Source organism: Balaenoptera borealis (genome assembly GCF_965194805.1).
Source record: "Balaenoptera borealis genome assembly, chromosome: 5".
In the NCBI taxonomy this organism is placed as follows: Eukaryota; Metazoa; Chordata; class Mammalia; order Artiodactyla; family Balaenopteridae; genus Balaenoptera; species Balaenoptera borealis.
The window spans coordinates 27,299,970-27,327,961 of record NC_138862.1 but is presented as its reverse complement, the minus strand read 5'-3'; the positions used below and the strand labels follow the sequence as shown (position 1 = coordinate 27,327,961).

At 36.0% G+C, this 27,992-nt stretch overlaps 1 protein-coding gene across 5 annotated transcripts in view; it reads right to left on the bottom strand.

The window, feature by feature from the left end:
* LOC309628702 (uncharacterized protein) overlaps window positions 1–27,992 on the bottom strand; it is a 701,358-nt gene that overhangs the window by 175,209 nt on the left and 498,157 nt on the right. For 2 of the 5 annotated variants that reach the window (XM_082391990.1, XM_082391989.1), the window contains exon 5: window positions 3,827–3,957. In XM_082391990.1, the coding sequence (XP_082248116.1) occupies window positions 3,827–3,957 (131 nt within the window). Of the gene's footprint in view, window positions 1–753; window positions 27,637–27,992 lie in introns of those variants that run through there. The other 3 variants (XR_014244637.1, XR_014244638.1, XM_082391991.1) reach the window with 2 other exon arrangements.

The window sequence follows — 27,992 nt, the reverse complement described above, 5'->3', positions numbered from 1 at the left end:
ATTAGAAAATATAATAATAACAACCAAACGGAATTAAAGACTACAATAACTGAAATGAAAAATACACTAGAAGGAAGCAATACTAGACTAAATGAGGCAGAAGAATGGATCAGAGAGGTGGAAGACAGAGTAGTGAAAATCATTGCTACTGAACAGAAAAAAAGAATGAAAAGAAATGAAGACAGAGAAGGAAAAGAAATAAAAGGAATCGAAATTGGAAAAGTAAAACTGTCACTGTCCTCAGATGACATGATACTATACATAGAAAATCTTAAAGACACTACCAGAAAACTACTAGAGCTCATCAATAAATCTGGTAAAGTTGCAGGCTACAAAATTAATACACAGAAATTTGTTGCACTTCTATACACTAACAGTGAAAGATCAGAAGGAGAAATTAAAGAAACAATCCCATTTACCATCACAACAAAAAGAATAAAATACCTAGGAATAAACCTACCTAAGGAGACAAAAGACCTGTACTCCAAAAACTATAAGACACTGATGAAAGAAATTGAAGATGACACAAACAGATGGAAAGATATACCATGTTCTTGGATTGGAAGAAGCAATATTGTCAAAATGACTATACTACCCAAGGCAATCTACTAATTCAATGCAATCCCTATCAAATTACCAATGACATTTTTCACAGAACTAGAACAAAAAATCTTAAAATTTGTATGGAGACACAAAAGACCCTGAATAGCCAAAGCAATCTTGAGAAAGAAAAATGGAGCTGAAGGAATCAGGTTCCCTGACTTCAGACTATACTACAAAGCTACAGTCATCAAAACAGTATGGTACTGCACAAAAACAGACATATAGATCAATGGGAAAAGATAGAAAGGCCAGAAATAAACCCACACACCTCTAGTCAATTAATCTAAGACAAAGGAGGCAAGAATATACAATGAAGAAAAGACAGTCTCTTCGATAAGTGCTGCTGGGAAAACTGGATAGCTACATGTAAAAAATGAAATTAGAACAATCTCTAACACCATATACAAAAAAAAAACTCAAAATGAATTAAAGACCTAAATGTAACACTGTATACTATAAAACTCCTAGAGGAAAACATAGGCAGAACACTCTTTGCCATAAAGTGCAGCAATACTTTTTTGCATCCATTTCCTAGAGTAATGGAAATAAAAACAAAATAAACAAATGGGACCTAATTAAACTTAAAAGTTTTTGCACAGCAAAGGAAACCATAAACAAAATGAAAAGACAACATATGGAGTGGGAGAAAATATTCGTAAACAATGTGACTGACAGGGGATTAATTTCCAAAATATACAAACAGCTCATACAACTAAATATCAAAAAAAAAGAAACAACACAATCAAAAAATGGGCAGAAGACCTAAAAAGACATTTCTCCAAAGAAGACATACAGATGGTCAACAAGCACATGAAAAAATGCTCAACATCACTAATTATTAGAGAAATGCAAATCAAAACTACAATGAGGTATCACCTCACACCAGTCAGAATGGCCATCATTAAATAGTCTACAAATAATAAATGCTGGAGAGGATGTCAAGAAAAAGGAATGCTCCTACACCACTGGTGGGAATGTAAATTGGTATAGCCACTATGGAGAACAGTATGGAGGTTCCTTAAAAAACTAAATATAGAGTTACCATATGATCCAGCGATCCCACTCCTGGGCACATATCTAGAGAAAACTATAATTTGAAAACATACATACATCCCAATGTTCATTGCAGCACTATTTAAAATAGCCAAGACACAGAAGAAACCTATACATCCATTGACAGATGAATGGATAAAGAAGATATGGTATATATATACAATGGAATATTACTCAGCCATAAAATAGAATGAAATAATGCCATTTCCAGTAACATGGATGGACCTAGAGATTATCATACTAAGTGAAGTAAATCAGACAAAGACAAATATCATATGATATCACTTACATGTGGAATCTAAAAAAATCATATAAATGAACTTATTTACAAAACAGAGAGAGACTCACAGACATAGAAAACAAACTTATGGTTACCAAAGGGGATAGAGGTGATAGGGGTGGGGAGATAAATTAGGAGTTTAGGATTGACATAACACACTACTGTGTATAAAATAGGTCAACAAGAACCTACTGTATAGCACAGGGAACTATACTCTATATCTTGTAATAACCTAGAATGCAAAAGAATCTGAAAAAGAATATATATATATGTGTGTACATATATACATATATGTATACTTATATGTATATAAATGAATCACTTTACTGTACACTTGAAATTAACACAGTATTGTCAATTAATTATACTTCAATTTAAAAAAAGGTCTGTAGCTATGTTCACAAAGATCTAGTATTTGAGGACACTAATCATGGTGTCTATGATTAAGAACTGCAGAATTACAAACCAACTCCCTAAATACGCAGAACCCTGAAAATATAATAACTCCTTTATATGAATTTTTCAATACCTACTTATTAGATTTATATAATATTATTTGATCCATGATATTTCTATATTGTAATAAAAATCACAAATAATGTTCTATATGAACTCAAATGATTAAATAGTAATTTCCTAATTAAAGTGGTGGAATTTAGGAAAGGTTCTCATGGCTTTAGAGGGTGATCCTTTAAGAAGAGAATCTAAATCGCAGAATATGACAAAAACACAGCTAGCTTTCATACCATCTCTGTGTTTCCTAAGACTCAATAGTGAAGAAAAGTAAGGAATTGATATATCTCAAGAATAGAGTTAAGGGCCACAATAATATTTCACCACCCCAGGCAGGGGAATGCAGACTCTGTTAGAGGACACTGGTAGATGTTGTCTCCAAAGCCATAGCTTCAGACAGTTCAATCATTTTATGCACAGACGTAGATGAGACAGAACTTCATTTCCCAATGGGGATTTAGCTCCTTAGAATGAGGGTATAGAAATAAGTACCCAAGTAAAAATAACACCCAATCTTAAAATAAGATTTTTGTCTTTATTTCAAGTATAAAATAAGCAAAACTGTACTTTTTAGTGTCAACATCAATATAGATAACTTGATTTGAGGAATCTTCCTCACTGGCTGTTAGATTTTCAGATTCAGGGGGGAATAAAAACCCTCACTGAGCAGATACGGCACTTAACAATATTGGGGGATGAATTATGGCAGAAGAATTGCCAATGGAGCAAAGCATGAAGAACAGAAAAATGATACGCTCCTCAAACATTATTCTTCCATTTGACTTATCCTTTTAGCTTGCCTTTTGCTACAGTTTGCTGCAAAATTCAAATCTATATCTTAAATCCATAATTGTTTTTATGAGAAACAAGTATATCAAGATCTCTTAAAATAAAATTATAAAATTCTCACCCTTTTATATAGTGCGTCAACTCATGTTTAGTTGCCTTTTATCCTATAGATGATCATGTTGTATACAGAGGGTCATGTTTATTGTGACTGTCCCAAACTAGCTGTCATGTTATCCTGGAATGTCCCATAAATATATTTGTAATGAGTACAGTTTTTCATTCTCGCATGCTTAATTGTACACACCAAATAACTTCTAGTATTTGTCCTAATCTGACCTGGAAATATATAACATCTTGATCCATGTTCTCATTGAGCATTTATTTATACTAGTGGCATGTCAAGGACACAAAAGTTCCTTCTCATAGAAACAAAAACCACATCCAGATGGTCAAAGTCTCTTCCAGGAGAGTATGGTTGACAAAAACACAGACCAATGCACGCCCCCGCCCCAAAAACAGTCCATTCTTTGTCAAAAGAAGTCCTCTAGCAGAGAATCAAAAGAGGTCTGTGGAATCAACACAACCTACCTGATGTGTCTTTTCCCTCTTCCTGGTGTTTAGCCAGCTTTTTGACTGTTGGAAGTACCAGGTCTCTTGTTTCCAAAGAGCCGCCTGTGTTGGCCTGTCTTTCAGACTCTCATGTTGCAAAATCTGAAATTCTGTTGCAATAAACACCAGATTTCAAAGGAAAAGCAATGGAAATTGTGCAAAGATTAAACTTCATTTTTATAGCAACAGTTAGTAGTAGCATGATTATGTGTCTAAACAATGCCTGCTATTCCAATATAATATTAGATTGAGAAAGACCGGCAGTTTATTTGTGTAGAAGCAAGCACTGATTTTGAGGGTGCATTTAGAAAAACATATTTAGGTTTAGGGGAAACAGAAGGTTGCCTTTTGTATAAACACAATAATTGTATACTTTGAATCCCTCCTGAAGGAACCATATGCAAACAGATAACTTTAGATATTGCGTTATTCTACACTAATCCTCAGCCAAATGTAGTTAAAAAGTGATTGGGCATAATGAGGGCAACCTTGACACAAACATGAGCAATATGCTTCACAAGATAAAAATTTTTTAAAATCTAAGTCAAATGAGAGCACAGTATTTCAGGAATACTTTTTTTCTAGTGATGCTTATTTAGCATGAAATTAGGAATGGTGATCTCCAATAACACTACTGATGAATTTGCTTTTCTTGGTCTTCTTTCAAGAGCATCTTCATTAACATTATTGTATCTGTCATTTTCAAGGTGCAAGACACAATGTTTAAAGAAGACATAGGAGTTAAAATATCAAAGAGTCAGAGAAATGCTCGTAAACTGCTGATGAAACTAATAAGAATATGCCCAGGGTACTAAGGAAACTAACACTTTGGTTAGGGTAGAAAGCCCTTAGGGTAGAAAGTCCTTTCAGCTCTTTAATTTTCTTCTAGGCCTCTTTTCATTCTTTCCGGCTTTATAGAGCCAGGGCTGCTACAATCCAATTGCTATGGAAGTAAAAGCTCTCAGATTGATATCTTCATCACAGAATGGCAGGCCATAACGAGTAATCACTTCAGCCAACCTATTTTACAGATGAGGAAGTTGAAGCTTTGAGAGTTTAAGTGATTTGCCCCAAAGGGATGGTTAGCTGTGTCAAAATGGGGAACAAAATCCAGATCTCCTAATTATCAGGTAAGAGCACCCTTTCTAGCATACTACAGTTAAAACCTCCTGAGTGAAGATTTCTTAAAAGGTCTACAATTAGATTGGAGTTGGCAAAACGTAAATTAATTCTATACAAATGGTGCAAATAAATTGGAGACCTGGCTGTGTCGAGGTTGAATAGTACATATGGTGGTTGACAGGATGTTTTCATAGTAAATGTTTATCCTGGGTGGCTGGCTGACATTGACATTCAGCAAAGGTGAATTTATCATGGAACACGATTCCTGTAAAAATGATCTTGAGCCATCTTATAATAGTTGCTCTAGAACCAACCGATTCTCAAACAGTGGTCAGTACAGATGCCATGGGTTAGATATATTTTCCCTCAGAATTCACTCTCCCAATTTTTCTTTCTACACTACCTGACACAAATTAACTATCAATGACCTTTGAGAATGATATTGTTACTTTCATTTTTTCTAGTTTGCTAATCTTCAAGCAACTATCAAAACTTTTTGATATCTTTATTTTTGCTAGACTGTCATCCCAGGGATTGTCCATTGGACTTTCATGCCTTCCCTTTCCCCAGTATAAGAGCAGATGCATGGAAGTGAGTATAATCGTACTGAGGTGTTGGGATGAGCATGGGGACCATCCACAGGACACATGCAGGACACTCTGTGAAAACAGGCCAAACTGTCAATCAACTGTAACAACTCATGGCAGGATGGAGTTTCTATTACTAGTTTTTAAAAATAATAATAAAAGATGCTTTTGGTATCTTTCCCTCTAGAATTTTTAGATAGTTATAAGGTATAAACTATTAAGACTTACTTGGGGAAAAAGAAATGCAGATATTCATAGATTGTGGTAGATCATAACGTACTGAGTTAAAACTGGGACCGAAAAATGCAGAATTCTGGACTATAAACATTTAACCTTGAATTTTCCATCAGAGTGAGTTTAAAATGGTTTATTTATACATAATTTATAAATACAAATTGCATGACGTTTATTAATTTAATTATTAATTTAAAATAAAAAAGAATGTATATTGCTATTCTGTTCATGAAATGAATCCCTGTTAAAAACCGGTCACAAAATATGAATTGGTATTCCAATTAGAGCAAACCAAATCCAATGATCAAACTATTTCACTATTTCAGAGTCAGTGGCCACTCTGAGATGAGGCCCTCCTGGTGGAACCATGGTAAATGATTGCTTTTACAACCCATAGCCCCCATTACCCATTACTCAGATAATGTCATATTTTGTAGTAGGGACTTAGGTTTGCATTGTCAGTCAGGAAGGTTTATAAAGTCACACATAGCTACCAATTAAAATTGGCTACCATCCTGGGATATTCCAAGACAGGGGCTGACATTCTAGCCTGTTGCAGTATAATGTAACTATTATGGTTCTGAAATATTCATCAACTGATTATTTCCCTGATAGAATAATAAATCAATAAGTACAATAATATTACTTATTGATCAGGGCAGAAATAATATGCATTAGTTTTACTTTAAGAAAGGTGCAAATTGTTCTCTTGAATATGTTCATCCAAATAAAGACCCTTTTTTTCAGTTGCTTGCCATGCTTTCCTTGGTTAATCTCATCACACAATTGCCATTAATGACAGAAGGTAAAAGGGGGTGTTCTAGGGATCACCGAGACTCCTCTGTTGCACGATGTTCTTCTGGGAGCCTACAGAGATTATGCAACCTGGAGATTATGAAGACAAGGATGGGTAAATCAGATCTGGCCTTGACCCTGACTTTAATACAAAAAGCTACATATACATTTTCATCTCTGAGCCTTGTTTCCCCACCACTAAACAGGAGATTATAATAGTACCTGCCACATTAGGCTGTTCTAAGTATACCATGGAATAATACATGTAACACAACTGGCAGAGGACCTAGTTCATAGTAAGACTTCAGTGAATGTTAGGTTTTATTTTTTTTTTTAATTAATTAATTAATTAATTAATTGTATTTTGATTATTACAAAAGTGGCCCACGTCTGATCTTCCCCATTTTAAGTCAGAATACTTTTTTATTATTGAGCTGACATGCTTGAGTCTTTCATCAGAGAAGGACAGTTTTCACAGCAAGATGCGAAAACAGCGATTCTGCAAATAACTTTGTGAATTTTAAGTCACGAAAAGGGAATACATTTCAAAAACACTCTTGTGATATTGAAGTGAAATAAGCACCAGACTGGTAGTTAGGGATTTGGAGTCCTAGTCCTGACCCTTTCGCTAAATTTCTGAGTGACTTTGTACAAGTCACTTTGGGACCTTAGTTTCCTAAATTTACTTAACAGTAAATGGATTATATGGTCATTGCCAGCTCTCACATTGTGTGGTTGGGTTGCAAAGGACTATGAAGTTGGAAAACTCTTCTAGCACTTAGTACATTGAGAACTTTGCCAATTTTGGTATATGTGTCTTAGAGAGGGTGCCATGGAAGCAGTTCCTATAATGGGAATTCCTGTGCAAGTGATTTCTCATGGGAATGTTCCCAGGAAAAATGTGCTCATTAGGTAAGAGAGGAGGGCTTATATATCCCGACAATAGTCACCTGGATACCTAAGGTTGGGAGCAAGGTGGCTCCAATCCTATATCTAAGCAGCAGTTCCTGCAGCAGCCAGTAAGAAAAATTCTTGGAGATCCAGAAGTGGCACCAATAGCTTCTAGTATATTACATTTTGATGTACTGCATATTTAAAGCACTTGAACTTATGAAATAGCTTTCTATAAATCAGCCTCTCCAATATAGGGCATCACTGCACATAACTCTGAGTTCCTTCACTTCATCTTTACTGGACAAATGCTATGAACATTCTAAAATTGTCTGCTTGATCTTTGCTAACTTATGATTACCAAGTTCACCTTCCCCTCTATTTTCCCAGGGTCATAAGCCCTTACTCCTCCTACTGATCACAAGGCAATTTGAGGGAATGCTCTTAGAATGTACTCTTTCCTTTTTTTTTAATAGATCTTTATTGGAGTATAATTGCTTCACAATACTGTGTTAGTTTGTGTTATACACCAAAGTGAATCAGCCATATGCATACATATGTCCCCATATCCCCTCCCTCTTGAGCCTCCCTCCCATCCTCCCTATCCCACCCCTCTAGGTCATCGCAAAGCACCGAGCCGATCTTCCTGTACTATGCTGCTGCTTCCCACTAGCTAACTATTTTACATTCGGTAGTGTATGTATGTCAATGCTACTCTCACTTCGCCCCAGCTTCTGCCTCCCACACTGTGTCCTCAAGTCCATTCTCTACGTCTACATCTTTATTCCTACCCTGCAACTAGGTTCATCGTACCTTTTTTTTTTTTAGATTCCATATATATGCGTTAGCATATGGTATTTGTTTTTCTTTCTGACTTAGTTCACTCTGTATGACAGACTCTAGGTCCATCCGCCTCACTACAAATAACTGAATTTCTTTTCTTTCTATGGCTGAGTAATATTCCATTGTATATATGTGCCACATCTTCTTTATCCATTCATCTATCATTGGACATTTAGGTTGGTTCCATGTTCTGGCTATTGTAAATAGTGCTGAAATGAACATTGTGGTACGTGACTCTTTTTGAATTTGGTTTTCTCAGGGTATATGCCCAGTAGTGGGATTGCTGGGTCGTATGGTAGTTCTATTTTTAGTTTTTCAAGGAACCTCCATACTCTTCTCCATAGTGGCTGTATCAATTTACATTCCCACCAACAGTGCAGGAGGATTTCCTTTTCACCACACTCTTTCCAGCATTTATTGTTTCTAGATTTTTTTGGTAATGGCCATTCTGACCAGCGCGAGGTGATACCTCATTGTAGTTTTCATTCGCATTTCTCTACTAATTAGTGATGTTGAGCATCTTTTCATGTGCCTCTTGGCCACCTGTATGTCTTCCTTGGTGAAATGTCTATTTAGGTCTTCCGCCCATTGTTTAATTTGATTGTTTGTTTTTTTGATATTGAAGAGGGAAGCACTCAGCAGTCAGCTGTCCACACCCTGTAATACAAGAGTACATCCTGGATGTAGGGTAGGGTGTGGACAGCCAACAGCTGAGCGCTTCCCTCTTTTCTTCCTGAAAATGCAATTTAAATTCTGCGACACTGTTTCTTTTTCCTCAGCAAGAGTCAACTTCATCAGAAGTATACTAAGAAGTACCTTTCAGAAGAAAATGGGAAACCCAGAGAGCAAGTGCAAGTTTTTCCCTTAAAATAAGAAAAGAAGTCAAGACATAGATGTCCATCTTTGAAATTAAAAAAAAAAAAAAGCTTTTTTGATTCTAAGATTACTATTTATTTTACTGTAACACATTATCTAGTAAGAGGTCATGTGGTGTTACAGTAGCCACTAACTTCTAAGGTTGCTTGTCTAACCACCATGGCCCAGTATAAACTCTGGGAGAATATGACTCACTTTCTTTTTAGGCTTCTAGAATAGTATTTCCCTGGTTTTTACTTCCTTTGAGATAAATCACATTATTTTTTGACACTCTTGCATTGTTTCCATTAGAATGCCTCCCTCTCAGCACTGATTTATTTCTATCATTGAAGCAAGAAAGAGTAGATCACATAAGTTAAGAAGATTTTGTATGTAAAATGAGTAACAGATAGATTTTCTAACAAGAAGGGAAAATTAATCTCAAACTTACATCAGCTTTTAGATATAATATACCCTGGGAAAACCATAATTCAAAAGGACACATGTACCCCAATGTTCATTGCAGCACTATTTACAATAGCCAGGACTTGGAAACAACCTAAATGTCCAATGATAGATGAATGGATAAAGAAGATGTGGTACATATATACAATGGAATATTACTCGGGCATAAAAAGGAATGAAATTGGGCCATTTGTAACATGTGGATGGACCTAAAGTCTGTCATACAGAGTGAAGTAAGCCAGAAAGAGAAAAACAAATATTGTATATTAACGCATATATGTGGAGTCTAGAAAAATGGTACAGATGAATGTATTTGTAGGGCAGGAATAGAGACGTAGACATAGAGAACAGACATGTGGACACAGAGGGGAGGGGGAGGGTGGGATGAATTGGGAGATTAGGTTTGACATAAATACACTACCATGTGTAAAATAGATAGCTAGTGGGAACCTGCTGTATAGCACAGGGAGCTCAGCTCGGTGCTCTGTGATGACCTAGATGCAGGGGTGGAAGGTGGGGAGGGAGGCCAAGAGGGAAGGAATATAGGTATACATATAGCTAATTCACTTCATTGTACAGCAGAAAGTAACTCAACATTGTAAAGCAATTTTACTCCAATAAAAAGAAAAAGATCTAATATACCCTATCAATGAAATTAACATGAAAATTTTAAAGAATTTAAATTCTATCTAAGTGTGTATGATTTAGTTCTGATTTGTTTTAGGGGATAGACTTTAATATGTATTCTTCGACTTATGCAGGTTTTTCTTTTTTGGGGGAAGGGGACATTAATTTACATAAAGGATGTAACCATTATTCAGTTTTGGAGTGTTTTTAAAACTACTCTAAAAGCTTTAGAATATTAGCAATGAATTTCATTTCACAATCTATGAACAAATGTGAATTTCACAGTTACTTTGATGTTTAGGGTTTGTTTTCTGGCTAGGACATTAGTGATAAGTTGAATGTTTGCCATATATGGTTAATTCTTTCTTGACTATGTTATGTTTTTATTATGTCCTCTTATATTAAAACAATGCCACTTTGCAATAGCAGAAAGTACTAATACCACAATATGAATTGTGACAATGATCCTGTGTTAATACTCTATTTTCAGGCACCTGTAAAGCAGTCACGCACATTTGTCCAATATTGAAATGTAGCATAAATCACAATCCAAAAGCAAGTTTTATTTTCATAACCTTCAGTCTCTAAATGAGACAGGAAAAAAAAAAAAGAGGTATTTTTCCCCAGCAGAGCACACTCCAGAAACAAATATGCTACATCTGTTTTAGCTGGCATGGACCAGGCCCTGTAGGATAATGCATTACTTTAGATTTCAAAACTGACAAGTCTCCAGAGTAGTAGGTCTCTGTGCTGTAAAGCAGCAGACATCCATGTGTAGAGATTTTATTTTCCAGTGACATTTTATTTAGGATTTTTCACTGGATGAATTGAGCTTGCGAGTTTATGAACTCTACTGAAGCAATTATCTCCCCAACTCAGAGGGAGCTGTTGGAATTCCTCACGTCATTACCATGTGGCCAGCAGGTTCCCTCATCACAGACAATCACAGAGGGCATTTTTGTGGTTTATTCGGAAGGCATTTTCATGCTAAATCTTATTTTTCAATACTTTGTAACTTCTTCAAAAGCTTTTGTTAGCTTTAATGTGGAATTTAGAGCAATTTATCCATTTTTTGAGAGATTGATGCAAAAGAAAAACTGTTCCGAGGGTATTTGGTGATGGGATAATATGAAATTAGGCCACGATAAAATAGTCAAAGCCCAACATTTTAAACTGAAGAACCATGTGAAAGAATTGAATTCAGATATTTAGATGCTGAAGAATACACTGGGAATATCTTACATTCACAAAGGATTTTCTTCCTAACCTCCTTTCCCTACCTCATCCATTCCCCAAACGCAAACATGCACACATTCTTTTGAAGTATGGGGAGGTGAAATCATAGCAGGCATGACTCTCAGTCTATGCCTGTGGGCATGATTTTAAACAGAAAGCTTGAGGGGGTTTATTTCTGTTAAAAAGCACAGACAGAACCATGTTTTAAAAAATATGCAGCCCAAGAACTCAATAAAAGCAGAGTCAATACATGTATATATACATGTAAAACATATACAAGAGCTTACTAATATAAATATATATTTATGCTACTGGCAGAGATGGGCAATTAAACAATGTGCAATTGGGTGTGTAAAACTGAGGTCCAGTCAACAGATGTGAGTGTATTTGAGGGTAAAACTGCCAACTTGCACTATAACGCAGTATGCTTATATTCAGAAAATACACTGTAAATGAAAGAAACAGAAGAAAAATCTTCTTTCTTTGCTCTATTTCAAAAGGAGGTTGCTTTTTGGTATGTTTTTATTACAGGAGAAAAAGCAATAATGATCTAATTGCCAGAAAACATGCATACAACATGAGACTTGGGAATCTGAGTTCTTGAAAGCCATATCCAGAGCTTTTCTCTAATACCTTTATTTTCAGAGTGTTTTTCCCCAAGGGAACGAAATATTTCTACAGCCTTTATCTCATTAATCCTCACATGATCATTGTTAGGGAGTCAGGCAGGCTAGGACTTCTGTAGATTCCACTACTGAAATAGACAGACAATGGTTGCCAGAGTGACTTGATTGAAATTATAGAACAAGTCGGGAGCACAGCTGGTGAAAGAATCTGGGTCTGCTGTTTGCCAGAGCTTTCTTTTACCCAACAGAACATATTGCCTAAAGCTGAGAATCCCACAGTGTCCTCGATTACGTATTTTCAAATTATAGTTCACTTTAGAGATTCCTATTAAAAATCGGATATGACAGCAGGCCTGGAAATCATTTAGGAAACCCCAGGTTTCAAGCAAGTGGGAGATTTAAGAAGCAGAGCTGGAGGGATGGAAATCTAAAACATAGGTGGGGATGGAATGTCTAAACACTGTCTACTGGCTCTTTTAACGTAGAGGGCATCATGCTAGGTGCTATGCTGGGTAATCAAAAAGATGCAGAAGGTATTCCCTAGACATTCATTCATTCATTTACTTTTACAAGTGGCTTCTTGTTAAAGCTTCATTTCTACTTTTAACTTATGGAGAAGACAAATTAAGAATAGGAAGACATATAGCTATTTTAGAAGCCCATGGGAAGCTTGAAATGAACTACCTCATAAAAGGAAGGGCTTCTCTCCTGGGAAAGACTCATGAGGCTCTCTCTTGTCTTACTAGGATTTTTTTTAAGATATAGTCTAGCAGGGATAGACTTTTCCCTCATGAATTATTGATACTCTAAAGCAGTTTTAATTGTTTTTCCTTTCAGCACTATATAGAAAAACCCAATAATGATTCTCACTGCAATATTAGCATATATTTTAAGCATGCCATAATACCAAGGGAAAGCATCTAATTTTCCTGAAACAATATGCTTCTTTAACTTCAAGAAATATGATTTAAATTAGTAATAAAGATGAGAAGTAATCTAACTTAGGTTATAAAATTGCTTTCTGTGCTGAAATATTTTGTAGGAAAATAAGAAATGGATACATTTATGTAAGATTTAATTTAATCATTGTATAGCATGATTAAACATTGCAATATGGAATTTGTAGATACAAGGTAAATTTCACTACAATATGAAGGTCTTTTTTTGGTCACAAATATAAAAAGTTTAAGGAAAAAAAACTTAGAATATATAAACACGTGAAACACTTAAATGCAATATATATTAAAGTAATACCGTTTTCCTAGTAAGCAGAGTGCTTAAAAATATTTTAAGTAAATGTTCTCTAATACAGCAGTTGTCAAACTTTTGACCTTAAGACCCCTTTAATTTATTAAAAATTACTGAGGATGCCAAGTACATTTATGTAGATTATACCTATTATTATTTACTCTATTAGAAATTAAAACTGAGAAACTTTGGAAATGCTTAATTTACTAAAATATAAATAATAAACAGATTGCATGTTAACATAAACAATACATTTTTATGAAAAAGTGTGCTATTTTCCAAAAATATATATGTAATTGAGAAGAATGGCATTGTTTCACATTTTTATAAATATTTTTATTGACTGGCTTAATTGGCTATATTTGCATATCTGCTTTTGCCTTCAATCTGTTCTGAAGTCATAGACAGTGCAGCTTCTGGAAAACTACTGTAAGCTAGTGAGGGAATGAGAGTAAGCAAGGCAAATATTAATAACATGTGGGTATTACTGTGTAAAGACTCTGGCCTTATGGATCCCTGCAAAGGTCCCATGGACTCCCAGATCACACTTACAGAACAGTTGAAGAAAAGAGCCCCAGATTGGGATGTTGTAGACCTCGTTTCTATTTTTGATGTTATATTGGCCAGATTTTTCACTTTGAGTTGAACATTTCCATCTGCAAAATGAGATTACCAGACTATCTCTGAGGTCACGTCTACGTTCTCATTGTCCTCAAAAACTGTCTTCATTATCATGTTAATCCATACCCACAAATAAATTTTTGTATATGACATTATAATTAGGAGTAAGGTTAAAAAAAAGAAGTTTATAAGTAAATATTGATACATTGCATTATTTCTATGTGGGTGCTTATTTGGACTCTGGTGTAGATACAGCTTGTTTTATTGGAGAAATGAAGACAAATGATTAATCTCTGCTCCCTTCAACCACTGAGGTAGTCATCAGGAAGTGGAAGACTCTCACTCCCACTATACGTGTGTCCTGGATATGAGCAGCGCTGTCTCTGGAATTAAACATGTTTGTGCACAAATCCCAGCTCTTCTAACTTTTTGTTGTGTGATATTGGTCAAGTAATGTAAACTCTCTAATCTTCATGTTTTTCAACTGTTAAAAGGTAATAATAGCTGGTAGGAATGCAAAGTGGCATGGCCACTTTGGAAGACAGTTTGGTACTGTCTTACAAAACCAAGCATACTCTTACCATATGATCCAGCAGTCACGCTCCTTGGTAGTTGAAATCATGCCCACACAAAAACCTACACACAGATGTAGAGCATCTTTACTCATATTGCCAAAACTTGGAAGCAACCAAGATGTCCTTCAGTAGGTGAATGGATAAACAAACTGTGATGCATCTGGACAATGGAATACTATTTGGTACTAAAAAGAAATGAGCTATCAAGCCATGAAAAGACATGGAGACATTGTAAATGCATATTACTAAGTGAAAGAAGTAAAAGGCTACAAAATGCATGATTCCAAATATGTGACACTCTGGAAAAGGCAATACTATAGAAACAGTAAAAAGAGCAGAGGTTTCTGGGGGTTGGGAGCAGTGAGGGATGAATGGGTGAAGCACAGAGTATTTAGGGGGCAGTGAAAATAGTCTGTGTGGTACCATAATGATGGAGATACATGTCATTATAAATTTATCTAAACTCATAGAATGAACAATCCCAAGAGTGAACAATAATGTAAACTGGACTTTGGGTGGTTATGATGTGTAAATGTAGGCTCATCAATAGCAACAAATGTACCACTCTTGCGGGGGATGTGGATAATGGGGGAGGTTATGCAGATATGGAGGCAGGAGGTATATGGAAGATCTCTACCTTCCCCCAAAGTTTGCTCTGAACCTAAAACTGCTCTTAAAAATAGTCTTAATAAAATTTTCTTAAAACTTTAAAAAAGCTAATAATAATAGTCAACCATCTTACATGATTTTTATAAGAATTGCATGAGATAGTCCACATAAAGCACTTAGCATAGCATAGTACCTAGCAAAAATCAAGCACTCAAAAACTCTAATGTCATTTTCACAGACATTTCCTCCTACATCTCCTTTGTTGCAAATGTTTGGTGTATTATTATTATTACTATTATTATTCTTTTCTATTTTAACTCTTCAGAGAATCTTTTTTTAAGCATGGTTGTGCTCAATGCAGTAAACTTTTACCACAAAGCAAAGAAAAAAAAACACAGAAACATCTATATTCACAGTGCCAAGGAATAACCACTCAATATTTCTATGTGTACTTCTAGTCTTTTTTTATATTATGTTTATATTTATTTTCAAATAATATTTTATTCTACATAAAGAATGTACAGTCTATTTCTCCCTCTTATTAATATGTTGTCAACAATTTTCCATGCCAAAAAATTCTACTACAATGAGATTTTTACACTCAATTGAAATATCATAAAGATGTTCATAATTTACTCAATTATTTTCCAGCTTAGGTAAATCATTCCTGGTCTTCTACTATTGTGATAAATGCATCATTATTGACTAATCCTAGTACATATTTCTCACCTCCTGTAGAATTCCTTTGAGTATGTTAGTGTCTTAAATAAAAATATAAAAGCATCCAAATACTTGGCCTTCTGTGAGTTTATGTCAAATGATTTCTCAGGCTTCGGTTTTAAGCCTCATTGTGGTCTCTCCCTAAACTCTCTCTCTCTCTGAGTCATATCATCTATTCCATTAGCTTTATTGTCTCCCAAATTTATATATCCAGCCCTGAAATTTCTTCTGAGATCCAGACTCATATATCCATTTCCCTACCTGATGTCTCTGTTTCGATGTATCACAAGCTCTTAAAATGTAATATATCCAAAACTGACTCTTCATTTTCCTCTTCCCTTAAATCTTTTCCTCCTTCATTTTCCTTCCCATTAATATCAGCAAAACTTTCTTCTAAGTTGCTAACATCAGGAACATGGAAATGATTTGTGGTTCCTACCTTTCTCTCCCTTCCGGTAATCAATCCTTCTTAAGTTGTCTAACACAATCACTCTTCATTGCTTGTGACTCAGAAAAGCCTCTGTCAGTTTTACAGAAGAAAGGGACTTAGCTTCGTACAATCCAAGGTCTGCAATTCTACTTCCTTTTACTAATGTCATTTTTTTTTTTAATTTTATTTATTTATGGCTGTGTTGGGTCTTCGTTTCTGTGTGAGGGCTTTCTCCAGTTGCGGCAAGCGGGGGCCACTCCTCATCGCAGTGCGCGGGCCTCTCACTATCGCTGCCTCTCTTGTTGCGGAGCACAGGCTCCAGACGCGCAGGCTCAGTAATCGTGGCTCACGGGCCCATTTGCTCAGCGGCATGTGGGATCTTCCCAGACCAGGGCTCGAACTCGTGTCCCCTGCATTGGCAGGCAGATTCTCAACCACTGCGCCACCAGGGAAGCCCCACTAATGTCATTTTCATTTGGAAATATCCTTAAAAGTTTATAGATCATAAGACTCTCATTTTCATGAACTATAGGGATACCTAATAAAACAGGTAGATCTATTGTCAAAAGGATGGAAAGATGGGCAAATAAAGAAATAGAAGCAGATTTGGCATGGCTTAGAGAACAAAGGGCCTTGCTTTGACGTCAACATTTATTTGAAGGAGCCTGAAAAGTATATTGATAAAGAAGGTAAATGGAATGATAATGATCTTCTGGTTTGGATGGAGCTTCATGACCTTCTGTTAATTATACTGTTCAAGAAATCTTTAAAAGTCTATAATTTTCTTTTATATGGAAAAAATGGTAGAAATATTCTTTAATGATAAACTCCATACCCCACACTTTCTTAGCTTATACACTCCAATCCAATCTAAATAAATATTCAAGGTTCAACACTAGGAAAAATGGCATATTCCGGAGGCATGAGGCAACACAAAAGTTCTCTAGCCTGACCAAAATTTGATAAGATCCTTTCATTGTATGCATGTTAAATATTTCCTGAGAAAGCAAATTGGTATAGTTTTGCCTTCCTCAGGAAGGGATTAATAAACTATATTATGATTTCTTAAGTTTAAAGGAGATAAGTAAAAAAACTGAATTTTTGTGCTTTAAATGTGTTGTCCCATAAAGAAAAAGAATCTTTCGCTGCATGTTCAGGAAAAGTCAAACTGTGATGCTAAAGGTTGATTTCTAGACATGAAAAAATACTTTTAAATGACCATTAAGCTATTAACAGTCATTAAATGAACTAGTGAAAGCTTCTTTGTTCATATTTGACAAATAAATCTGGAAGAACTATAAGCATTCTCATTTGTGTACTATCCCTTTTAATCAAGATAACTCTTTCAATGAATTACATTGGCTTATTGACTTTTTCTTAAATGAACTATGCATCTTCTATCTTACTGCAGTGAGGAATACAGTATATCAGTTAGCTTTTAATGGATCACAAAACACCTCAAAATTTAGTGGCTTCAAACAATAATACTTTTACTATTTTATATGAGATAATGGATTAGGTGAGCAGTTTCTCTTGTCTGGCTATCTCAGCTGAAGCTGGATGCTCTAGGATGGCCTCAGGCAGTTGGCTCAATGTCACCTGTGGTGATGGAGACGACTTGATTATCATCATCCAACAGGCTAGGACTGTTGATGTGGTCGTAGTTGCAGAGTTCCAAGTGCAGAAAATGGGAACAAGTTCCAGTACGCAAGTCCTTTAGAGTCTGTGCTTGTATCATATTTGATAGTATGTCATTGGCCAAAGCCAGTCACGTGACCAAGCCCAGATTCAAGAAACAGACTTACCTCTTGATGGGAGGAGCTGTAAAATCAGAATGCAAAGAGATATGCTAAACAGATGGAAAATTTGTAGCAATTTTTGCAATCTATCACAGACTACCTTCTGGCCACAAATTATTCTTACTGTGTGTAACATATGCCCACCCTTCCCAGATGCCAAAAGTCTGATTCAGTTATGCCATTTATGGCATCTGGCTTGAAGTTCAAGTTCTCATGATCTGCTTCTTGTCTAAATGTAGATGTGGCTCACTGGGTGCAGCTGCTCTTCATCCAGACAACTGTGAACTAAAAACGTAAGTTATCTGCTGCCAATTAACCTAATCGGGTGAGAAGGGAGCAAGAGAACTGCAATAGTTGCTTCTAATCAAAAAGGAAAGGAATGGGAGGCACAGAGAAGTCCTTGGTCTGAACCAATTCTATAATCCATCCAGGCACATGTTAAAAGGTTCCCCAACTCTGGGTCTGGGGATGTTCCTTGATTACAGTCCATTTCTGCTCCCTGAGAGTAATTTGTTTGTCCACAATCCTCTGAGTCTCTTGGCTCCACCTCTACGGTTTTCATCTCTTCGGGTAAGAAATGTCTGTGATTCTCATTCTGATTTCTATCCACAGAATGTTAGAAGCCCAAAAATCTAACTTCTTTTTGAACTATTGCAATCCCCTTTCATCCAAGCAGGCAGTTCTTTTGTTAGTATATTGGTCTTTAAAACTTCATGGATTGCCTATGAATCTGATGCACATCTACTCCATGTGAGTCCTAAAATTCTCCTCTCCTAAAGTTTGCAACCACATTTTTTCAAGGCAGGGCTCTCTCTACTTTGGATGTGGCAAGCTGCTGTAGAAAAAAAATGTCCTTAAGTTTATTAGGAGCCTATTTGTCTTGCTGAGCGCTCTTATGTTTAACTTAGAACTTTTAGAGGTATTATTATAAAGGGTCTTCTGTCCAAGTTCCTGTAAATGAAAGTTTTGCAAAATGTTCTACTGTGTCATAACATGGTTACCATTTTTTTCAGTCTCTACTAACAGTTGCCTCATTGTTTTCCAACCTCCATCTACAGCCTGAATCCAAAGCCAATATTATATATATGCAAATTGTTATGGAAACAAAACCTAAAGTGGGCAACACTCTCTTTCAGATACCAGTTTTTACATCATTAGCTTTTGCTGTGTTAAAAATTTGCTTTAAACAATAAACATTTATAATTTTTTATGATTCTGTGGTTTGCCTGCTGGTTCTTCTTCTCTGGTCTAGCAGTCTGGTGCTAGAAATTTTTAGATAGCCTAGTTCACATATCTGGCAGTAGGTATGATATCACTTTGAGGAGGGGGGATGATTTTGGCATGAGTCTCTCATCATCCAGCACATTAACATGGACTTATTCAGTCATGGCAAAATACCTAAGAGTCGCAAGAGAAGTTCTCAGTGTGCAGTGTTTCTCTGGCTTCATTTTATGTTACCTTTGATAATATCCATTTTTGCCCAAAGCAAGTCACATAACCAAGTCCACATTCAAGAGGTGGAAAAATGAATTCCACCTCTTGATGGATAGAGCTGCAAAGTCACATTACAAAGAGCAAGATGCATAAAGGGGTAGAATAATCTCTGGCCATTTTTGCATTCTGTCACAGCAAGCATGTTACTTGGTTACAATTTTTTATGGCAAGTCTCATTGTTTAAAATTTGCTAAATTTCCTATGCTAGGTTTATAGGGAAGATCAATTATTACTATTTCCATAAATTATCTAAGGTTATGAGGATATAAACATATGTGTTAAACTAAATTGAATTATAAAAATTGAAGACCTCTTGTGAACTGGAGACAGTGTCTCAAATCATGTGAACACCTACCCTATCTTGATAAAGTTGTAAAAGGTTATCTCCCTGACAAGCATTTGATATTTTCATTGTGTTGCTCTGCCAGACCAATTTAAAAATAATTTCCAAGATTCTTAATTTTAGTAAAATAAATTTGTACAAACTGAAATAAAACACTTTTCTCATTGTAACTGGTTCTGACCACTCAAAATTCAAGAAAGATACTTCACACACAAACTTGTTATAGATTGTAACCCTATAAGTAAAGACTAATAATTATATAGAATAATAATGCATATTGGTAGTTTTTGTCTGAAAAACTGTCTAGAACAATGTTCAATAGCATTCAAATGCTTTTACTGAGCTTCTTTACTTTTCATGGTATAATGTAGTTACTTGCATAACTACAACCTACTTCCCGCCAGTATAGAATCAAATAAACAAAATATGTAAGAAAGAATACACTTAGAAACAAATCTTGTTAATTAGTTATAGCAAGCCCACAATTAAATTAAAAGGATAGTGTGGAAATAACACACACAAAATTCTTTTGAAAAACTCATCTGTACCTATTCTATGACTTATGAGGTCCTACCCTTATATATAGTAAATAATATCACTTCCTGGAAAATCAGGAACATTAGCAAACTTGAGGAACTCAACAAAGGAGAACTTCCCTACAGTTAAATGTACTGCAGGTGAAAGCCAACAGAGGCAAATGGAATGGTTCTTGGTTCCGCTTTTTGGAATTCATAAACCAACAGGAGTAATAAAATTATTTCTAGCAAATAAATATGATTTTTTTTAAATGTCACCATGGGTTTTACAAAGCTAACAGATGGAAGTAAATTCCCTCACCTCAAAATTGCATGGCTCTAGCTAGGTTGAACATTACAACAAGGATGTCTTTAAATATTTATCAATCCTCGAGTCTTGTTACACTTATCAAAATAAGGCAGTTCTATAGAGCAGTAAATAAAATTAATACTATTGAATCCAAAAATTGTAAAGCAGACATTTTTGGTCAAATATGTGCCTCTTAGGAGAAGAATTCTGACCACAGTGAGACCCTGGTCTCACCCCCTTTCTACCAAAATTTCTCAAAAAGAATTTCAATCATTTTGAAGATATGGTTCATGATTTAGAGGTAGGCTTTGAAAAGCTGGAGCTTTCTCTCATCAGCCTATTCTGCAAAGGTAACAGAGTAGCGGAGTCATTCTTAAATCCCTGTTTCCAGAGACAGGCTTCCAACAAGAGAAGATGTTGTTAACGCTAAAATCCAGGAACTGCTAGTTTTGTTTTTTTAATAAAATTGACCCCAAAGTCATCCAATCAGAATTTTTGATGGTCAAATAATAATTTGAACTATACGTTCAGCTTCTATGAGTATTCTGTAAGCCTGGTTGAAAGCTAGATTCCCTTGCATGACTTGGTTACAAAAGCCTTTACTAGGCAATCAGAATTAACTAGGAGGATTTCTTATTTTCAATATTTAAAAATGATTTATTTTAGTAAAATATTAGTCTCTCATTGTAGTTGGATGTGTCTGTATACATAAATATAGATATGGGTACAATTTCTGGTTATATGAAAATCAACCCAGTCTGACATCTCCGCCGTTTCTTCCATGATGACTCCCACTTTGCCAGTCTTTTTGCAGGAAGAATAATGGCCCCCCGAAGATGTCCATATCTTAATCCCCAGAACCTGTGAATATGTTAGGTTATCTGACAAAGGGGAATTCAGGTTGTAGGTGGAATTAAGGTTGCTAATCCGCTGACCTTGAGATGAGGAGATTTTCCTGCATTGTTTGAGTGGGCTCAACGTAATCAAAAGTGGGAGGAAGAAGAGTCAGAGAGAGATTTGAAGATGCTATGCTGTGGACTTCGAAGGTGGAGGAAGCAGCCGTAAGGCAAGGAATGCAGGTGTCCTCTAGAGACTGGAAAAGGCAAGGAAATAGGTACCCCAAAGAGACTCCAGAAAGGATCACAGCTCTGCTGATATCTTAATTTCAGCCCATTGAGAGCCATTTCAGACTTCTGACCTCAAGAACTGTTAAGATAATAAATGTGTATTGTTTTAAGAACTAAATTTGTGGTAATTTGTTACAGCAGTTATAGAAAGCTAATACACTCCCATATTTACAATAGTCATAAGAATAAAAGCCAAATTCCTTCCCATATCCTAAAAAGTATTGCATAAACAAGCCTCTCCTTCCTCTCTTGCCTCATCTTCCCACTCTTCTCTTGGGTTACTCTGCTCAGGAAACACTGACATTCTTTCACTGCTTTAACCTTGCCAACTTCTTCTACCCAAGTCCGTTGCACTTGCCACACCTTTGTCTATAGCATTCATTTCTTTGCTCTTTGTCAGACTGGCTCTTTCTCATTCTTCAAGTTGACTTTAAGTCACATTCTTCAAATGGTCTTTAAAATAAATATCTTAGGAGATTGTGTGTGTGTGTGTGTGTGTGTGTATTATTGATTCTGTTTTTCTGGGGAACCCTGATTTATGCAGGAGGGGAAAGACACTCTTCCACCTCTTGAAGGAAGGAACACCAAATGTCTACAAGGAAGGAAGAAAACGATAGTAGCCATCTTTGGAGATTTTTTAAAATAAATGCCATCTGTGTAAAATGGTTTGCACTTTTCTTTGACAAGCCACAGCACCCAGTGCTCTTCTGTTATGTCTTTAATTACATGCACCTATACTTTGATTACTTGTCTATCTTTTCCACTGGGTTTTTAGTACTTTAAAGGTAGGGATTGTATCTCATGAGTCATTATGTTCCTACCACCTTACTTCAATACCTTAATAATACTTGTGGGATGAATGAATGGCTGAATGAAAAATGTACACTATATTCATGAATATTTTATTGAATTTTTATAAACTTTATTAATTCCCTCTTAATTCCTACTTATTTACCCAATACTCACCCTGACAAATACATGACACTATTTCTCAGGGACAGCATGTCCACCTTCAAGATCACCAAATAATCCGGAACAATATGGAACCAATAATATACAATTATTGCTGTGCAGTGTCTGTCCCTCATTTGAACAAAGGAAGATAACCCAGTTATAATTAACAATATCCCATAGAACATTTGATGAGATAAATTTTAAATTATAAAATTGTTTTAATACTCAGAAATTTAAAGAGTCACAATCTGCTTACAATTTAAAAATCTGCTTATGAAAGAATAACATATTCCTTCATACTGATTTTGTGCTGAATGTGATTCTTTTATATTTGGAAATATTTAAATATTCCAGAGCTCATAACTCCTGCGGTGTAAGGAAAACCTGGGTATGTTCTTCTTATAAAGATTGTCACTAGGTTAAAATTCCTCACTCCAATTTCACTCTCTTCCCTCATCACTGTTTATGAACTCTGCATTTCTAACAAAGAAATGACAATTTCAGAGCTTAGGAAGGGCCTAAACTTTGCTTTATCAAGGACAATACTGGCAAATTTCCAAAAACCTGGAGGCCATGGCTCATCTGCAAATCATGTACATATATTTGCATGAATTTTATTTTGATTAGTAGCCTCAACCCATGATGGTACTTAGGATGAATGAAGCATTTTACATATATGAATAAATGAAGACGATTTAGTAGTCTTACTGCTCATGGCTGTTTTCCCTGTTCCTCTAACTCTGACTCTCCTCATCCATCCCCTTCTTGTTATTTCTTCTCTTTAAATCTAGAGTGGGTGTTGCTTTTCTTTTTTTAACATATTGATTCTATATAAATGGTGAGAACAAAGAAGCCCTGCTTTTGTGTTTTATTGACTCATTCAGCAGATCTACTATGACCAAAATCATTGTGACTTTGTGATTTTTGCAAAGTTCTTCATCTTAACTGGCATAAATTGGCATCTCTTTTGGGCTGAGTCATTGAAGTATACAAACCTTGATAATTGTGCAATTTTCTTTTGAAGAGCTTGTCCCTAAAGACTCCATAAACTAAAATATAAATTTAGGGAAAAATATATTAAAAGTAGTATATGAAAGTGTTAAAAGTAGAGGAAAAGGTGAATTGCTACTCCATTAATAGCTTTTTATTTCCCGTAAACTTTAAAATCCCCCTGAATGTAATTGTGGGTGTGTGAGTGTGTGCTCATGCATGCATGCCTGTCCATGTTTGATGTGAGGTAGAATAAGTTGGTAGAGGACAATAGAGGGTTCTTAGTTGGTCGGGATAAAGAATGCTGATGATGGCATAAGATGGCTACTATCAGAAAAATGAGGGGAAGAAGACCTTGGCTTAGCCAAGTCATAGAAAATTCTAGACAGCAAAGGAGGTAATAAAGTGGTGGTGACTAATTTATAGATCAACCATGTAGGTCTCTAAACTTTATCCAAAAATCCATATTCATTTATTGCAGTAGATGAGTAATAAAGAAAATGATTTCTCTCTATATATATTCCATGTATTTCTTGCCTAGAGAATGGAAGGCAATCAATTCTAGATTTGGGGAAATATTATTTTTTCTTCCTTACCTTGATGCTTCATTCTGTATTCTTTTCTCTTTCCTGTTCTTTTTTCTCTTATTTTATTCTCCTATGATCCAACACATTCAAGTGCTTTCTAGTGTTTCAGTGTAGCCAGGTTTCCTACAATAATATATTCCTTTTTTTTATTAGTTATTATTGAGTAGGGCCTAGTTCTCATTTACTTATGAGAAATAATATTTATGTATTCCTCTTATGTTTGGAGCAATAGAAAACATAGGATATTTCTTCAGAATATGATTAATGTCTTCTATTTATAGCTTATAAGGATGGAAATATGGTTCTAACTATTTAAGATTAAAATCTACAATAGTACAGAGAATTAAATTAATGTTACAAAGTAATAGAAATATTATTAGAAATAATGCCTAAGGAATTCAGCTTAAAGTAAAGTTGGGAGTTGAATCCCTTAGGGTTTGATCAGAGAAGTAGAACCACATGGAATAAGAAATTTATTATAAGGATTAGATTTTATACAACTATGGGAGCTGGTGAGAAGGTCCATGGAAAGGCTTGTCACCTGTGTCGGATGCTGTGTGTAAGTCACTGCTGGTTATCAGGGTCAACAGTTAGGAAGGAAAGCTGCACTGGACAGATTGGGGGTCAACTGGAGCCCATTCAGATAAACTGGAACCCATGAATTTAAACCGGAACTCACACCTAATTTTCTTCTAACCTGACACAGGTGACCCACAGGAAAACTGGTACACTTTGCCACAGAGCCGTTAATATACTTGCTCCCAAACTTGGAAATGCTGATGTGGAAGATCCAGTAGAATCTGGAGGGCTCCTCGGCCTGGCTGCTATGTTATCAACAAGATGAACTAGCAAGTTCACAGCAACATGAAAAAGCTGAAGCGGATCTGGTGCCCTACATTGACTTTCAGAAAGTAGAGCCTGCTGACTCACTTTCACCTTCCAAATCCCATGCAAATTTCTCTTGTGGGACACCCTGACCTAGGACCATAGCAGAAGGACATTTAGAGAAATGCAGTTTCAACTTAACCTAAGTTGACACAATCAACAAGCACCACAATCAACCTCTTGATCAGTTCTCATATATAGGTACCTCTTTGAACCACTTTCAACGTTTAAAGACAATACTTAAATCATGCTTCTAGCAAATGTGATGCAATCTCCCTTGTACAATTAATCACATGACAACCTCTCCCAAGAAGAAGACACAAGTACCTTTATCCATCTTTAGATGATGTTCCTTCTTTGAGTTGAGCCCCTCTTGCCTTTTGGTCATCCTATAACTTAAATATTGAGTTTGGGAAGACGATTCTTCATAAGTCTCAAATGTTTGTGCATGTCTTCAAAGGCCTTAACAGCTAATTTCTTTGGACTGTGTTTTCAAGGATGTTTGGAAGATACAGATATCCATATTCTAGGATAGTAAAGGTAGAAGTATCGCTCTTCCCAGAGGCAGATTGCATTCTAGAGTAAGAAAGATAATGTTTCTCTGCAGAGGGGAATATGATCAGGCTGACCAACAGCTCCTTTTATAAGATCCAGGATTCCTAATATCAGTGTTCCATTCCCATATGTGTGTAATGCAATGAGCAAGCAACACTTATCTCTCATCACATCACCCTGTAGAAATTGGGGCTTGAAGAGCTGGCACAAGGCTGTTATTCTGGCTAGTGTTACTACTGTGAGTGAAAAAAACTGTCTTTTGTCTCTAATCCAAGCATCTTGTGTTTTCTGCCAGGAATTATGAAACCAGCTAGACTATTAGCATGCAAGGAGGGTAAAATCTTAGACCCTGAAGAGTTTCTGATGACACTGAGATATCAAGCTGCAATTTTAAAATATTTATGTTACATAATAGGAAAATAAGAGAGAAGGGAAAATGGTCAATATACACAGGAAATATCAATATGAAAATAATGAATTAATACTCATAATTATTACAATCCTCATTTCTACACTGGACTCATACTTGTAGCTGATATGTATGACTTACTTCTTCCTTTGGCAGTTCTGTATCCCCTTTGCCCTCAGAAAGCACGTCAGTGGTTGTGTTCCCTTGTCTGTTAGGGTGTGTCAAACTTTCATTCTTTAATGATTGGATCTTTAGTCATTGTGCCTGGTTTGGTTGTAATTTTCTGTTGACTTTAATCATAGGACATGAAATTGTAAGAGGACCCTCAGAAGATCTCCTGCGTTTCAGACATAGTCTTCTTTATCTCCGTTGTATAATAGCAACTCAATTTTCCTTTGATAATTATGATCAGTCACTCACCAAGAGAGTCAATCCCTTTTGGCCTATTGATTCGATATCATGAGGAGGTCAAAATGGCCAATTTGCATGTCAGCTTCCAGTTTAATGGAACCATTTCTATGTCCCCATGGAAGCATTCCTTCCCTGGGAACAAAACTAACAGAACCCACAGTTGTGAGTACAAGAAGCAAATATATTCACTATTGGATCACTAGGCATAATAATAAAAGGAGCTACTCACATTTACAACCCTTGATTCCTGGAACCATCAATCCTGCCTTTTGGGGGGGAAAGGCATCATAGAAGAAGCACACAACACATCCTGGAAAACATTAGCCCAGCCCTCACAGGGTGCTGTCACCCAGCTGGTGCCATAACTGAATCATCAAAAGTCCATTTAAGTATTTTACCAGTTAACATGGTAAAGTTAATTAATTCTAAGAGCGTTAGCCTTTTGTCACATTTTACTTGCTGTAAAATGAAAGTCTGCTTCAGTGTAAACAAAGAACTGCTCCTTCCCTGATGGAAGAGTACCTATATTAACAACTTAATCCCAGGTGGTTGGCTGATCGTCTGGAACTGGTGCCATACTGGAGACTCAGTTTTGTCCTCTGCTGCTGGAAGATTAGGCACTCAGAATGGCTGTTGCCGTATTGATCTTGGTAAATGAGAGTCCAAGTTGCTAAGCCCATGCATAACCAGCATCCCTACCGCCATGTTTACTCTCTTCACATCCATTGGGAACCCACATAGGGAAAGAGATGGACTGGCATTCACAGAATAGGTCATCCTACCCACTGGGTCTCCTTGGTGAGTATGCCTGCCCATGGGACACAAATATCTTCATAGTGCATTTCCATTCCCATATGTTTTCCTCAGACATCTTTGTCAACACTTTTCCAATCATGTTCCTTTGAAGTCTCTGAGAATCTCTCCTTCTAGGCAAAAATGACAGCAATTGTCCTACTTGAAGTTCTACCTCCAACGGGTTTTCTTGTACCGCTATTCTTCAAGACCAGGAATAGTGGTACAAGGTTTTCTTGTACCACTATTCTTACTCTCCTTTGCCAGTTTAATGTAATTTACATACTATTTTTCTGGCTACTGGTTAGTTCAATCATCATGAATTTTCATGTAATTACTATTTGGATTTGCTTTCTGTGAATTATGTACTCATGTGCTCTACCCAGGGTTTTATTGATAACACACCTTGTTCTTGTCAATTTTTAAAATATTTTGGATATTATAGACATAATACTTTGTCACCTGTTTACAAATGTCTTTTCTTCCTACC